Source organism: Staurois parvus, unplaced genomic scaffold, assembly GCF_062004578.1.
Source record: "Staurois parvus isolate SC_StPar_1 unplaced genomic scaffold, SC_StPar_1.0 ptg000154l, whole genome shotgun sequence".
Lineage (NCBI taxonomy): Eukaryota > Metazoa > Chordata > Amphibia > Anura > Ranidae > Staurois > Staurois parvus.
The window spans coordinates 18,243,041-18,260,648 of NW_028317950.1; the positions used below are offsets into that span (position 1 = coordinate 18,243,041).

Genomic DNA, 17,608 nt, shown 5'->3' on the forward strand with positions numbered 1-17,608 from the left:
CCACTTTTAACTCTTTACTTTCTCCACTTCCACCCAGTACCTCACTTACTGCTCATGAGATTGCAAATCATTTCATAAACAAGATTGATGCAATTCGTAGGGGCATCGCCACTGCACAGACATCCATCCCACTTAGCATACCTTATACTAAACCTCCCTCAACACTTTCCTCTTTTGACCTTGCTACTACCGAAGAGGTCACTAAGGTTTTTTCAGAAGCCCGTCTCACTACCTTCCCCCTGGATCCTGTCCCCTCACAACTACTACGGTCACCCTCTTCTTCCATCCTATGCTCCCTCAATCACATCTTCAATCTCTCCCTCTCTAACGGTGCCTTCCCCTCCCCTCTAAAGCATGCACACATCACTCTCACACTTAAAAAGCCCTCCCTGGACCCCACCAACCTGAACAACTTAAGACCCATCTCCCTGCTCCTGTTTACCTCTAAACTCTTAGACCGCTTAGTCTACAATCGCCTGAGTTCCTACCTCACTGACAACATCCTTCTTGACCCTTTGCAGTCTGGCTTTCACTCACTACACTCCACTGAAACTGCCCTAATAAAACTCACGAATGATCTACTAACTGCTAAAACCAATGGCCACTACTCCGTACTCTTACTACTTGACCTCTCTGCGGCTTTTGATACTGTTGACCGTCCCCTATTCCTCAAAAAACTCCACTCTCTTGGCCTCCGAGACTCTGCTCTCTCCTGGTTCTCCTCCTACCTATCGCAGCGCTCCTTCAGCATTACCTATAACTCTGTCTCCTCCTCTCCACTCCCTCTTTCTGTAAGGGTCCCTCAAGGTTCTGTCCTTGGACCCCTTCTCTTCTCCATCTACACCTCCTCCCTTGGTCGCTTGATAAACTCCCATGGCTTTAAGTACCATCTCTATACTGATGACACACAAATCTATCTATCTTTCTACTCCTCACCTCACCCCTTCAGTCGCCTCTTGCATTACGAACCTACTAAGTGACATATCGGCATGGATGTCACTCCACTTCCTGAAACTCAGTCTTTCCAAAACTGAGCTCATACTATTCCCTCCAGCCCGTGCCCCCTCCCCTAACTTCTCCATCAAGATCAATAACACAACCATCAGTTCCTCCCCTCATGCCAGGGTAGTATATGTAATTCTAGACTCCCATCTGTCCTTTCAGCCCCAAATCCAATCACTGTCCAAATCTTGAAGACTTCACCTCCACAACATCTCCAAGATACACCCGTTCTTAACCTCGGAAACTACTAAGCAACTTATTCACTCCCTTGTTATATCTTGCCTTGACTATTGTATCTCCTTCCTCATTGGCCTACCTAATCGCAGGCTATCCCCTCTTCAGTCTATCATGAATGCTGCTGCCAGACTCATCCACCTTACTAACTGTTCTGTATCAGCCACCCCACTCTGCCAATCCCTCCACTGGCTTCCTATTGCCCAACGGATAAAATTCAAAACATTAACAATAACGTATAAAGCCATTTATAACTCTGCCCCAAATTACATCTCCAATCTTGTCTCCAAATATCACCCAAACCGTACTCTCTGCTCCTCCCACAACCTCCTGCTCTCTAGCTCCCTTGTCTCCTCCTCCCATGCTCATCTCCAGGACTTCTCCAGAGCTTCCCCCACCCTCTGGAACTCTCTACCCCAATTTAACAGACTATCGCCTACTCTACTCACTTTTAGGGGATCTCTGAAAACCTAACTCTTCAGGGAAGCCTATCCTGCCCTCAGCGAATAATGGAATCTTCTGGTCTTCCAACCAGTCCATCCCCCACAGTTATTATGTTTTGTACCACTAGTCCCTCCCTCCTAGATTGTAAGCTCCAAGAAGGGCCCTCCTATCCCTCTTGTATTGAACTGTATTGTTGCTGTATTGCCTCCCGTTATATTGTAAAGCACTGAGCAAACTGTTGGCGCTATATAAATCCTGTATAATAATAATAATATTAATAATAACTTAAATATACAATTGGAAGTGTTTTATGTCTAATTGATAAGTTACAACGAATATCAGTTGATCTTGGCAGAAATCTTGTCTGCTGATAACTCCCTGTGCTCTCTGCTTGTGCTGTTCTCAGTTACGTTGTCCTCAGCTATCTCTGTGGACTACAAAGAAAAAACTACCAAACCGTGTCCGTCGGTATTATGGAGAAAAGCGGAGGGATAGGGTTCTGTAGTCCTGTCTTATTTTTGTTGTCCTAACACAGAAGGGTGAGTGATCATTGTCACCATAGGACAGGAAGGTTCATTTCCTTCTCCATCTAAAATCACATTACACCTTTAGAGAGAGAAAAAAAAAATTTGTGACGAAAAGTAAAATAATATACTTACCTGGCACAACTGAACAGGAAAGGGTGAAATCACGGTCCTTCTAGTGAGATTCTGAGAATGTTGAATATCTTGGGAGAAGTTACTCTAGGAAAGCGCTAGAGTATATTTTCATGAGATTTCATGGGATCCTCAGGATCTCCTTACAGAGATTGTGATATCACTTTTCCCTAGGTGTTGCTTGCAGAAGCCAAGTGTAAGGTAAGTATAGATATTTTTTTACTGTATTCTACAGGTGTTTTTTATAAAGTGTAATGCAGTAATTGTTACATGGGGGGTGGCCACTATTTAGTAAGCAGACCATGCATGTTGATGAGGTCCTCCTGAAGGGTCTCTTCATACATAATTAGACAAGTTCATCCATCAGCTCTCTTAATGCTCCAATTCCTATTCTGTTGTATTACTATTCATTTTTTATTTATTCATAAATACAATGTATAATCTGTAAACTCCAGCACATTCATATGTACAATGCAAAAAAATGTATAAACATACATATTTGCAAAAAAAAATATATTTAACGTATTCATAAATACTATGTATATTCTGTAAGCTCCAGCACATTCATATGTACAATGTAAAACAATTTCTAAATAAACACGTTTGCAAAACATACATAACTAGGTCCTTTTCTTCCAAAAAAATGCATTTATTGATTTTAAAAAGGTCTTTATTATGAAACTTTTTAAAATGTACGTTACATTTATGTGTCATACACAGGAACCATCACGAGGAAACAGTAAAAACTGCACTCAAGGTTATCATTTTATACAAATTTGTAAAAACATAATAACAATATATATTGTTCTATATTTATATATGATATATACAACATAATAATTTATTTCTCCATTCCTACTAGAGATTCAGAGCTGGTATAATGGCCAGCTGTAGAGACGCCCAGAGTTTTGAACTCCCAGCATGCGTTGCTAACCGCATTAGCAATGCATGATGGGAATTCTAGCTTCTTTAGAAAATGTCAGCAAGGTAATGCAGTGACTATTCTTTTCAGCCAAAGAGGACACTTTCCCTTTATTTTCAGACTTAAATGTGCAAAATATTAACCAGATATTTACTTTATAGCAATTAATAAATAGTTGGCACTTTATCATGCAAATATTAATATTTTCCTTAATGTATTTACTATATGTAATAATTAATTTCTGTTATGTGTTTGTCAGATTGTTTATAGAATATATATTAAACTAAGTTATTGCAGACAAATTCAAACCATAAGCTTTCAATGAGCTACTTAACAAAATAAATAAAATGTCAATCAGTAAAACTTAAGGCTCTGCTATGGATAGAAGCTGGCTTGTTGAGTCATTTGCTAAATTTTTATAAAATATAGGGTCATCAACACAATTCACCTGCCATAGCGCCTGAATCCAAATTCATAGCCACAGCTATCATAAGCATGAAATGGGCTTGCTCCTGGATCTATTTATTGCATATTGGGAGAAATGCCCTAAATTGGCAGACAAAATAATTGGCCATTGCTAATATATATGCAACAGAGTAAGGGTAGGAGAATAACAAATACCAAAATTATGTAAGATATGGAGCAGGAGAGTATATAATCAAGCCCTCCCTTACTAAGACAGACCAAGACTTCCCAGTCTTGGAGATGAATGATTTGACCACCTTCCAATGGATTCAGAAATTGAGGTAGGTGAATTTTGCCACTGGAGGCTCAGAGAGATCAAAGTAGCTGGTGGAGTACTCAACTAACCAGTATCCATAGAAAAGCGAAATATGAGCTTTGGATGGACTCACCCTTTAAACAGCTATCAACACAGGGTGCAATATAGAATAAATAGGAGATAAATAATGTGCTAATACTTTAAATAATTAAAACAAAAAGTAAAAAAAAAATCTGCCAGTGATAGAATAAATAGGGCATACAATGGCCTTTATAAATATAGATGATACTCTAAAGTTATCTTTATAAACAGTGAGAAAGAGGTGACATATATATTAACTACACTGATAGGTCTGTTAAGAACAAAAGAGAAGATAATGAAGTGTGCCACATGGCAACGCTGGATTCCCAGTCAATTTTTGATCTGTCTAGATGAGAAATAAATATTTATTTGTGTATGGACCACTACCCAAAGCCATGAGATCCTCATTGTTCAATCCAGCCAATTACTGTCAGACTACGTAAAAACTGTATGCCTATGTGGGTGCTACAACCTATCCAGACACTCCAGGCTAACCAATTTCAGGAGGAAATTGATAGTTTTAAGTAGATTGATTATATTGTCCCTCTGAGATGAAGCTTTCCTGCTATGTACATATATAAAATATATAAAAATAAATGTTTGGCAGGATAGAAGGTACATATTTATACCACAATCACACCACAGAATGATCCTGTGTTGGTCAAATCCTAAAGGTGCACATAGACAGTAGATGACAGTTTCCTGATCCTAATGTCTTTGGGCACATGACCATACTTTAATGAGAAAACAGTTGGACAACATGGAAGGCCTTGTCCACTCCCTGTTGTTTCACCAGTGATGTGATAGTTATGAGCTACATATTATAAATGGGCTAGATAAAATAGATAGATAGATAGATAGATAGATAGATAGATAGATAGATAGATAGATAGACTCACTGTAGAGTAATGTTTTAAAGACTGCAGATATTTTAAAATAAACATTTTTCTCAACAGCTTTATGTTTCCTGACATTTTATACACTATATACCAGTATATATATTTACAGTGAAATTATAATACAACCTATGTATTTTGTTTGAAATAAGTTGCTGATCTTTCTTGCTATTCACCTCCACAGGAGACATACATAATAATGCTGTGATTTACACGTAGTGGTGTGAGCTCTATATCACAGCACTGTAAAGAAACACTCATATAAGCATCAAAAGTTGCATTGGGGAGACTAAAGCCTAAACAGGTATAAATCAAAATAACTTCTAAACTCAGATTTGCTACTTAGAAAAAAGACAATTTAGAACCTTAATTAACAATAATCACAAGAGCCAGGTCTAAATGGAATACTTTTGAAAATGTGAGCTGCAAACTACTACCAAGGTACCTCTGCAAGATGCAACCTTCTCTAATCTATAGGGGAACTGCTGCCATTTGCTTAATATGGTTGTTGGAAGTGCAGCCATGATCTGACCAACCTTAGGGCAAGCTAGCCCTGCAGATGGCACAAGCTCATTTGAGATGGCTCAGGTTGTTTAATCAGGGTGCATCAAGGGCAATTGAGGAAGGTCTTCTAATCTGCCTGATTACTAGCTTTTCACCCAACCCACACCATCTTCACCATCTACAGACATAAGAGTATCTTGTAATTGTCTTTTATGTATTTGCATGCTTGACTATGGTTATGTGTAAAGGTGACTAACCTAAAATCAGAGGACACTCCAGCCCTACAGAGTTATCTCCTTCAAGCCGTAGACCTTTCTTGGGTATATTTTAAACATTGAAAAGAAAGTAAGAAGCAGCTTGTCCAAAATTTGGAGGCCGACAAAAACTGTATGTATTAACAAATTGGCTTCATCCAGCTGTTCTGAAAAAAATTATTCTTTAAGTCTGCAGACATATCCCGTAAAAGAATAAATTCTCAAAGGTCAGGTTTCAGCAGATCAGAGGTGATTTATGGTATAACATGGTCCACACAGTCTAAATTCTCCAGAATACTGATAACTATGTTCTAAGTGAAATCAAAACCTCATTTACATACCTTTTAAAAAAGGACAAACTGCAAATACATAAAATAATTTACACAACTGTATCCAATAATCTATAAATTTTTTTATCAATTATTTCCAAACTGGTTGAAACCTGAGATGAAATATTGTCATATGAAATGAGGGAACAAATGCATGTTAACAATTAATTGAAACAATTATTATGGTCTTATAGCGCAATTAGGAAATCTATTACATTTTAACTCTACTCAGATGGGTTTCTCTTTTTTATGTGATGTGGTATGATCCCTGGGTCTTAAATGCTTTCTGTGACTTTAGTGGGGAGAACTGTTCTCAATCCCAGCACAGTTGTGAGAGGCTTGGGAATTTTGCTAGGTTACTTTCGTCACAGGCCTAGCTACTCCATATATTCCCATGGAGGATCCACTAGACATTGCAGAACAAGGAACCCTGTAGCATCTGTTTTAATACACTACACTGTTGAGCCAATCTTTTCAGCCTCCAAACGTTGCCTAGGTTCTCTATTTACTCCTATTAGAAATTCACTAGAGAGCTCAAGCACAGTGCATACTGTATCATATACTCGATAGTGGAACCTTCATAGAAATACATGAAGAAGCCTGTTTGTGGTAGCTTGGTTGAAAAGCCAAACTTGGCTTGTCACAATCATGCTGGGGGGTGAGGCAAGCTCTCTTCATAAAACTCAATGTGGGCTTGAGTCTTTGCCAATCCAAATATAAAAGAGAAATCCATTTCATGTGGGCTTGCTCTTTAAATCTAGGATGCCTCAGTCATCAGCGAGTTTAGATTCTGTTAGTATCCAATAATACAAAGCAGTCTAAACTCTGAGGAACAAAAAATGGATATACTTGAACCATTAGGTATTCCAGATTTAGCAGCAGGACAAAACTTTGGCTTTAGTCCAACATTTGAAAGTGATCCACACCAACAACTTTGCTCAGTGGTCGGTGTGTGTAGTTTTTAAACTACTGGAACAAAATGGTAAACCTATCTGCCCCATGATGAGCCTGGACTATTTACTGGCTTAAAGCCAAACTCACACCAAATATTTTTAATAGTTTTCTGATAAAATGGGGTTAACGTTAGAACTGCTTTGCTGTTAAGAAGGTGTAAAGTTGGGTAAATCTTTTAAAATTCAAAAGATGGACAAATCAAAAAGGGGTATGTCATCAGTTGTGGTTTTATTTTTGGACATTCACAGATAAAATACTCCCATCATCAGGGCTACAATAACAAATCTTTTTGAAAAAATGTTCTAAAGCATTAAAAAAAGTTTTAAAAACAATGGATAAAAAAGTATAAAGGGGTGTACTTAATAAACCTAAATTACAAGATATAAATAAAAGAAATTGCAAAAGACCAAAAAGAAATTTACACGTTACAACATGCATAAATTGTGTGATATAAAATGGACTCAAAGAAGAATTAAATTAAATAAATAATATTATTTTATAGTAAAAGTAATATAGTACTTTTATTAATATAGTATAGTAATATAATATTACTTTAAAGTATTTTAAATACTTTAAAGGTTGGAAAAGGAAAGAAAGGAAAAGAGAAGAAAAGAGAAGAAAAGGCTACCTATGTGACAAAACAGCGTGATGGGTTGGACATGAAAATTAGAAATCTGAGCTTGGACAATGACAAAGAAGAAACATTGAGTACCTCGTTCTGGAACAGAAGAGTGATATTTATAGATCCGTGCTTAGGAACAAAAGTCCTAAAATGTTATATTATACAGAACTAAACAGAGAATATACTGTCTGAGAAAGGTTATAGGGGGCAAAAGGTTATAGGAGGTTGGTAACTTTAAAGTATGAATATATTTTTATCTGTCAATATGCAAATTAGAAACCAAACTGAAAACATGATTTTCAACAACTAGTCCATCTTTCATATTGGAAATTAGTTTCAGCTTCCAGTAGGACATAATGCTGTCCTTTCATAAAGCATGATAACCCCCTAAACCAAGCATTCTTTACACCCCAAAGGGGTTCTTCCTGCCTATTACCCTACTTTTGTAAGTCCAGTATCATCCACATGTTACCATACATGGTTTTTACTGCTGCCTGTGTCCCCACTGTGTCTGTGACTTGGGAAGTCAGAGGACATTTATTCAAAGTAAATACAAACAGCATTAAACCCCCTTTTTTGGAGACTATGAGAGGGTTAAAATTTATTGCTTTCTGGGTCTCCATTAAGGAGATTTTCCTTTATTTCCAGTCCCACTGTCACACTATGAGTCAGGAGTAACATCAGAACAGGAAGAAAGGCTACAATCTTCTCCATGGAGACACAAATAGCAAAAAAAGCCTGAAATGCTATACAAAACTTAAAAAAACAACAACAAACATTTAAGCTTTAGGCACACTTTAAAAGTTTGCTTCAAAAACATGTTCTGTTTGACACATGAGATGCACTGAAAGGGAAATAAATAGATAAAAAAAAATAATGAAATGAAAACTAATTTGAGCATTGCAGCTAAACCTCAGAGCTGTGCTGATGTAGAAATAAAGATAAGTGATTAAACAAGAGCAAAGTGTACAACAATGACTCTTCCATAGCAGCAAAATCCACTAATCCATAATCCTTAATGTTCAGAATATTTAAATGTTGTTCTCCTTGTAAAAAAAAAAAAGTCAGTGCTCTAAATAAATAATGAATACATAAATAAATAATAAATAAATAAATATAAAATATAAATTAAAAACACTGAAATTAAATTAGGTAAATACAGTGATGGGGGTAGGCAAATTTGTTAAGTGGGAACAAAACTCCAGTTCTATTTTCTCCAGCAAAATGTTGAGGGGTATAATCCAATAATTCAGCTTGGTTTGGTGAGCAGAGGGAGAGGTTAAGTGGAAAAAAATACATGCAGTCCCAGAGTTCTTAACGTTTCTGACCTCCTCCTTACCAGTCCCGTAAATGTGAAACGCGCTGCCCTTAGGTCCATTTTATACCATCCACCAAGCCACAACAGTCCCATTGTCTCTCTTCTCTGCATTACACCACAGTGCTAACAGAAGGGTCGGATAGATTAAGCTGACCAGTGATGTCAGTGGGATGGTATTGCTGTAAAATACAAAATACACAGAGAGGAAAGGTGAGGATCGACTGGAGCCAAGGCTGGACTCTGCCTCTGCAGCTTCTGTTCATTCAGCAGATTTTAATGTCTGGAAAAATGACAATACGTTGGGCCAGTTATATAGGCAGCTGGGTTACTGGCTGCTGTTTGCTGAGAACATTTGGTACATTGATAACAATATACAGGACACACATTGGATCACACTGTGAACCAACTAGAATATCTTCAACGACTTGAGACATATGTGTTGTGTGTCCTGCTCTATAGGATTAGAAGTTTCAAATGTTTTTTGGTTGTGTACCACCGTGCACCACCTGTATTTCAGATCAACATTTCAGAGTCTTTATAGGCTACCTGTAACACCTAAAAAGATAATGGCAGCTATATTTTTAAAACTGTACCTGTTACCACTTCCACTTGAATCCCTGCACAATCTTTCCTTCATGTCCCCTTTGATCTCCTGGGCAGAGCCTGTATTTTGCCACACACACCTACCCTTTGAAAATAAGCCATGGACCTGGCCATGGCACTGCATTCACCATAAAGAACAATGCAACAACCTAATCCATAGCTGATTCACCCCATCTAGAAAAAGGTATCTGGCAGTAGAATGAATGTGCAGAGAAAATAATCACTAATGAGATAGCTCCCATATAGTAGATGATGCACAAATATTTATTTTTTGAATTAGGATATACAAAAATGATCTCCTCTATAGGCTCCCTCCAGCTCACCCAATGTTAGTCTCTGTTCTTTCTTTTCAGTGCCAGATAATTTGTGTAACTCCGATAGAATCCCCTTTATCTGCTAGCCATTATGTTTTTTAGTGGTTCAAGTGGTTTAGAAGTTTTTAGCTTGTTGCCTACAGTCTGTATCTCTTCAGTTACGTTACTAATACAGTGTTAATCTACTTTTAAGTGAAAGTTACATTTTGGGTCAATGCCAGAAAGTTCAAGTTATGCCATGCCTTTTTATATCTTTCAGTTATTTCAGCAGAGAACTGTAGCACTTCCCAGCTCCGAATACCTACAATAGTTACAAGGGGGTTTCACTTTCCCACTATTGCCTTTATTTGTTTTAGGGGGCCTCACTTTTAGATTCCCCAAGAGTTAGGAGCTGGCAGTGGGCGATTCAACCTTATGCTTAACATCCATCAATGAAGATTTCTTTCTGGCCCAACTGGGCCATATCATTACTGCTGAAAAGTATGATGATAATGTGGGGGGAAGAAATTTGCCAAGGAATACATACCATATTACTTAATGATGTCCTAATAAAGGCATATATTATTGTGATGCTGCTGCACATATTCACCTACACTTTGCTTCTCCCTTTGGCCGCCAGAAGGGAAGAGAGGTCTCCCTCTCATGCCTGAGCTGCCAACTACCAATGCTGTTACTAGGAAGAAAGACAAATGAATCACTTGCTCTCCATACCTAGAAATAACATGTATGTTCATGAGCTTCCCATTGGCAAGTGGAGCCTTGGGGCAGGAAGGAAAGGTAGATATGTTCTGCTGGTGGGGCCACCCTTAAAGTGAAACTTGCCCTACATGGGCAAACTACAGGTTCGCTTTAATGTCATCAATATAATAGGAAACATCTTATTGGCCCATTCACTTACTGACAATGAGGTCCTCCTTGAGAAAGAGGTCTCTATACCCCCAAAATGTTGGTTTCTGGGGCCTAATTTGTCTGCTTGACTATTGCTGTCACATTTATGGTACACTATACATACTGTATATGATATACAGCATATCATAACTATTGTATTGTATTGTGACTTTTACTACATTTCTAATATAATCTGCTTGTGCATCATATTTTGGTGGGAGTGCTCACCTTTTACAAAATATTTATCTATGTCTTATAGAGGAGGTGGGATGGCCCCCTGAGTTATATCAAGTGCCCCTGTGCTTACTTATTACCTATATTTTTCCATAAAGGAATTCAAGATACAATTTTTAATTTGCTACAGGTTCCCTGTAATGTCATCAACATGATGGCAACATCTTATTGGCCCATTCACTTTCTGATATGCAGATAACAAGGGCAGGATGTGGGTGGGGAATCGATTGCATGTTCTGCAATAAGAAAGAAGTAGGCTAGAGTTCAGGAGGTTCCATTTAATAGATCAGCACATCAGTGCCCATGAACACAACAGTTTGGCAGTCCAAGAAAAAAATACCATCACTGTGGGTTGCCCAAATTTGCTGAGCAACCAAGATTTGGGTAATTGTTCATCAATACTCAGCAATGATTCTGCAGAAGGTATGGCTAAGTAGGTGATAACTTTATTTATTTTTTTTCATTTTTAAATATGTTTTATATTTTTTTAAATAATATATTTAAAGTATATCGGAAGGGTGATAATAAGCTCCACTAACTTTTCCAACTAAGACCCACCTCCCATATCATTAAGCCCAAAAGATTGGACTGTTAATATATGAGTGCTGATTCTGACACTTGCAGCACTGTTCTGAGATGTTGAATGGCCGGGGAGCCAACACCCTAGCCTGGTTGGCAAACCAATATCAAGACTTGGGGAGCTAGTGTAGGCCTTCAGATGATAATTCCATAATACAGTAAAATCTGTAGCTGATAGAGGGTGGAGGGACCAAATACTGCACTGCAATCTCCATACAGGAGTCCCCAAATGATTAAAGAAGTTGGTCAGTGATTCAACAGGTATTGATCCAAAACCAAAAATTATTTTTAGGAAAAGTTGCCTTTCAGCTATACACAGCTGCAATCTTTGTCTGCTTTTGTCAGATTTATGATGCAACCGGTTTGCTGTTGTAGTGCCTACATGCTGGTATTTGGCACACGATACAAGATGGAAAAAAAGGAAACATCTGTGGCAGCTTTTTGCTGTGAAAAGGTCTCAGTGGGGAATTCTCTCCAGATAAAGGAATGATAAATATCAGTGAACTGAGAATAAAGATTCACTGTCAGGGTCTCTGAACTCTGGGTACATTGTGTTTTCTGCTGTGTGTGAAACACAGCTCTGGTATATTGAGGATGTTTAAAGATGTACCTGCTGCTGTGTAAGCAAACTACCCCACAGTTACAGAGACATGTAAAAGTATCAGTCACAAGAACAAGATAAAATTGAGTGTTAATGAATTTGACCATACAGAACCATCAACTTTAGGGGACCTTTAATCCCTCATACTCAAGCTATGGTGTCAGCTCAGACAAATCAAAGCTAAATAAGGGGGCAAATATTAGTTTTCCTCAATTAAGTCTACATAGATTATAATGTAAAGCCCAGCTGAACGTTCATTTGGAATCAATGCAGATGTTTGACACCCCCCCCGCAGAGCCAGACCTATAGCAGTGCAATAAGAAAAACTCATGCTCCCTGCTGATTGGAGTGTTCTGGTTCACAGGGAGTGTGTTGGACCTCTGCAAAGAGATCATGGCTTCCCCATAGACAGGAAGGGTCCCACTATACAGCATGATAGCAGAGAACAGAACTTTGTACTCAGGCTATAGCATCTTCAAAAAGAAAACGAACTATAAGACTTTCCATACTTTTTACCGGAATGTATTTAGCTATATAAAAATTAGTGTTTGATGGGTCTTTAAGATGGAATTACTTTATACTTGTTTAAAATTCAATCATGAGTGGGTCTTTTTAAAGGGACGCCTTCATTATTCCTTTTTAACTTCATTGTTTATATTTACTGTATATATGTCTTATGTTTAGGGCAGGTATGGGTGAATCCATGCATACTAAAATGATCCTGTAATAGCCTCTTCAAGTCAGTACTGTTACACTATAAGTGCTTTGATATACTATTTAGCTAATTATTTTAAAACAAGAAGAAATATACCTAAACTTTCAACGATGCTGCAGAGCAGAGAACTAGCCAATGTTTTTCGATATTTCACATATGCAAATTAATCTATGCATTCAAACTATTAAGCTGCAATAGCACTTAGGACAAGATAAAGTGGCCTCTTCAACAATATTATCACATGTGATAATACAAATAGCCGCTTTTGTACTCCTTAAAGCCTATCATGGCTTGATTGATTAGGACCATTGTTAATCATAAACTGAGTAAAGTACCGCCTATGTCCATTCCCAGGTAAGTTGATCCTGGCCCAAGGAGATCTAAACCTTCTTATGATGTATCTAGCTCTGCTCTCCGATCATATATATGTATGTATGTTTATACAGAGTGATTACATTGCGACAGTATACAAACCTAGAACATGGTACATCCACATATATTTTTTTCCACAGTTGTTCTAGAAACAGATCTAACCTTAACAAACTCACACATTGAAAAACAACAGTGGGAACCACTAACAAACAGTTCGACAGTCGATAATCATAGCTCTATATTGGTATTAGCATGTTCAAAAAATATTTTTTTTGTCAGGATATCAGTAAAGCAAATTATTGCATTTGGAATTGATGGAACATATCTTGTAGGGGTTGAGAGTTACGGGAAATCGTGAGGGTGGGGTGTGGGGGTGGGGGTTCTCCTTAGCAAAATGCTGTCATCACAAACAAAAAAGTACACATACTTGTGACACAAACATGACTCTCAGTGATGTGGATCTTTGCAAAAATAAAATATAGTGTATCCAGAAGGCATACAACAACAAACAGGAAAAACACTCAAAAAACCACAAAAAAAGTATTTTCGTTAAAGATTGGCACCAATAAACGGTATTGAAAAAAAAAAAGAAAGGATAGATTAATTTAGTGGCATCAGTGCTAGCAAAAATAGTTTAGAGATTGACTCCGTGTTTGAGGTTGGAGTTTAGAAACTTCGATTTGTTTACATTTGATGACTGACTGTTGACGAAACATGAGGCTGGGATGCACTGCATGTACAATGTTCAGCTTCTGAATGGGCGTTTGGCAACCAATGGAATGGCAGAAGAAAGTAGAGTAAATAGAGGTAGAGAATGTAAGAAAAAGGGAAAGAAATAGCCAAGGGTGTAAGAAGAGAAGAAAATGAGAGTAAGCAATAAAGAGATAGAGCAAGCAAAAGAGAGTAGGAGGAATTGAGAGAGAAAGAAAGAGAGAGAGAAAGAAAGAGATAGAAAGATAGATAGATAGATAGATAGATAGATAGATAGATAGATAGATAGATAGATAGTTAGATAGATAGATAGAGAGAGAAAGCTCAATTCTTCTTCCTTACCGTGTCTTTGCAGGACCTACGTCTCTTGAAGCTGGAGGCCAGGGTGGAGGTGATGGACCTAAAAGAGGCTTTCTTTTTAGGGTCAGGTTCTGCTCTACCACTTTTTCTATCCTAAAATGAATATGTATAAGCAATTAGATACCTAATGTGCCTCTCCTTCAACTACTTCTAAACTGAATATAGTCCATAGCGACACGTGGTTCTGGTGGCCATATCTAATGATGCTTTATCTAAGAATGGTTTATTGGGTTAGCTACAGGAAAGGCAATGGGCCACACTACTGACTAAGACCTTAATGATGTGCTTCCACCTGTAGCCTCTGTTCTTGACATTTTGGTAGGGCCAAGTTAGGAGTGGTCACCACAAGTTAAAAAAATCCATATTAAAGCTGGTTTTCAAAGACTTAAAAAATTAAACTAAAGATGTCCATTCTAGAACTTGGGCACCTGCAAGTCTAACTATACTATATTCGCTAATTTGGGAAAACTACTGTTACTTTGTTTTCCCATCAAAAGTTTACTTGGTAAAGATCCTTTACTCTGCCCTTAATTGCCATTGTTTTGTCAGTCTTTAGAACGTGGTGACCTTCTATGGCCAGAGTCAACTCTGGCCATTGCAAAAGGGTGTATGTTCAGCCTATCTACTGGGGTTGAAAGGGCTATGTGGACAGCTAGGGTCTGTAAGCTGGAGTCTATGTCACAAGAAAGATAGAAGACTGCATTAGAAAGCGGCCATTGTATGAGTTTTCTGTAAAAAATGTATTCAAAAATTTTAATGGTGCATTGGCGCAAAGCGTATATTTTTTCAAAAGCAAAAAAAAAAAAAACAATATAAAATAAAAAATAATTTAAAAAAATAAACAGCAAATAAAATAAGAGAAGCATCTGCGTTTTTTGACATTGCATAAGAAAATGTTGTGAACTCATAAAAGGTGGGAGAGAAAAGAAAAGATGAGGATCACTATGTTATACCCAGTTAAGGATATAACAAAAATTTATTCCACTGGTGACGGGGCACCATTGATGGGATAAATTTTGGGATCTGTCATTTTCCTTATAAGTAGGCATGCACAAATGGGGGAGAAAGCGGGATGGATCAGCGTGGAATGTCTAGATTTTTGCTCCATGTATTATCCCAAATCCAAATTTTTGCTTGAACAAATAGGTCTTTTCAACTTGCCTTCCTTCTAGTACCGAGACAGACTTTTGCCCTCTGTTGTTCCCACCTGTAGAGAGGTCTCAGATTGTAAGAGTGTTTTTCACAATAGAGTCGGCACAGAGTGATAGGCACACGTTACAAGAATGGAAGGGTCCCTCTACATTACCACGGGGAGCAGGGGCTTTCTAGAAGGTTGGCAAGTGAAAATTGTGGTGCTCCCGAAGGTCTAGTGCTACTTGCCAGCAGACTTCTTTCCTTACTGAAGGAGAGAATTTGCGAGAGACCAGACAATAGTAACTAATCTTTGGATTCATTCTGTTACTTGCAGCAAAATTCAAAATCATTTTTCTGGTCAAGAATATCTTGATATATATCTCAATAATTTTTTACTTTTTTTCATACAGTATACTGTAGCCCCAAGTATGTTTTAGGAACTTAAATCTCTTGAGAGATGCAAGGTTTGGTATTTACTTATGAAGATAAGTACAGGCAGAGATTTTTTTAATATATATTCTAGTTGTTAAAAAATTAATTGAAATCTCGGTCACCTATAATTATAAATGTCTCATTTAAAGATGGAGCCATTGTTCTGGCTGACTTTAAAAGTCATAGAATAAATATTTAGGTGCTGTTTTGTTTTGATAAAGAAAATGCATGTCTAAGTTTATGTTTTTTATTGTGAAGTGGTTTTCTTTTAATAAGTCTACATATGTTTTTGTAGTCCAATTAGGTAAACAATTAAGTAGATATTAGATTCCATGTACGGGTTGTGTAAATTTCAGCAAGCTCCTATGGTAATGACTTTTTATGGAGCTGTTAAACCTAAAACATTTATTGGCCTATACAAAAGAATTGCCAATAACATTTAAAGTATAACTAAAAGCAAAACTTTTTTTAGATTTGGATAGAGTAGTAGAGATTAGAACTTGTGTTACATTTTTATTTATTGACTGTGTCCCCATTAGGGGTGGGCTCTCTTTAATTCCCATGATCACCAGTGGCAAAGAGAATGAAAGTGAAGGTCTATGCAGGCCAGGAATAGAAGGGAAATTTTCCAATGAGGGCAATTGCTTCTGTGACAACTCACACTGCAAAGATATCCTCCAAAGGAAATGAAGAGAAATATCCCTGATGAAACACAGATCAAAAACTAACAGTGGTTTTAACCCTTCTCTACTCTATTAAAAATTAAAAAAAAGGTTTTGTATTTTGATACACTTTAAATATTGATAGGTGAATGATCCTTGATGACAAACTAGATGCTGACAAAGCTCCAATCTGGTCACAAACTTTGGTGACCAAATAGACATATATAGAATCAAAGGCCAATGGCCTTTACAACATATCTGACAAGAGAAATGGGTTGGGTTCCCACTTCCAGGTATTACACTCTCTTTCAGCCATCTTTGGTAAAAACAATAGCTTTTACCCAATAGAATATTTGAACATGTCAATTGACTTAAGTTCACAGTGTGAACTTATAAACCATTTAATGTTTATAAAGAATGCTTTTCCAAGACAATTTGTGTTTTTTGAGTAAGATGCCAATAAACCCTTTGACCTAGATCCAACGGTATGCAACTGTCTTGGTCTCTGAGGTCTGCAGGAACTCATAGAAGAGCACAGGCACCACAATATTTGGGAATTATTCTTGATTATGTAGATTGTAACTGCACTTTTTTGATTTTTTTTTGTACAAACCTGAATTTTTATTTCAAAATTGCAACTGTTAGATAGTGAACATCTTTTTTTTTTTTTTACTGTATTCAAACAATTAACTAAAAGCAAAATGGCAACTAGTTACTGGAATTTTCCTCTACAGGAAAAACATGGGTTCGTTAGCCATTTGTCACCAAAATAACTGGAGCTACTCAGTTTATTTTACCACGATGACCTGTCCAGTTGTACACAGAGCCCTTATATCTTGGTGACGGAGAGGTACATGGATGGAATGTCAGCCATGGTGAGGGGGCTGTATTTCAGTGTGGTACATGGATGTTGTATGGACATATGAAGTTGTATGACACGGTAAGGAACCCATGTGGATGCTGTAGACCCTCTGGAAAGTGCAGTCCAATGTTACATCTATGAAATGGATTCACTTGGTCACGACTCTGTGCTGCCCCGGCTGTAAAGGAAGGGTTAGTTTCACCA

General features: G+C 37.5%; 1 protein-coding gene across 9 annotated transcripts in view; it reads right to left on the reverse strand.

Annotated features, from left to right (window-relative positions):
* Positions 1 to 2,964: 2,964 nt before the first annotated feature.
* The window catches only part of GRIN1 (glutamate ionotropic receptor NMDA type subunit 1), a 127,597-nt gene continuing 112,953 nt past the window's right edge, over positions 2,965 to 17,608 (reverse strand). For 3 of the 9 annotated variants that reach the window (XM_089675146.1, XM_089675145.1, XM_089675142.1), the window contains one exon: positions 2,965 to 9,116. Coding sequence is in view for 7 of the 9 variants with exons in the window: in XM_089675145.1 (XP_089531271.1) it covers positions 9,048 to 9,116 (69 nt within the window). In the remaining 2 variants the exon portion in view is untranslated. Of the gene's footprint in view, positions 9,117 to 9,181; positions 9,218 to 14,296; positions 14,408 to 15,475; positions 15,522 to 16,061; positions 17,583 to 17,608 lie in introns of those variants that run through there. The other 6 variants (XR_016312414.1, XM_089675143.1, XM_089675141.1 and 3 more) reach the window with 4 other exon arrangements.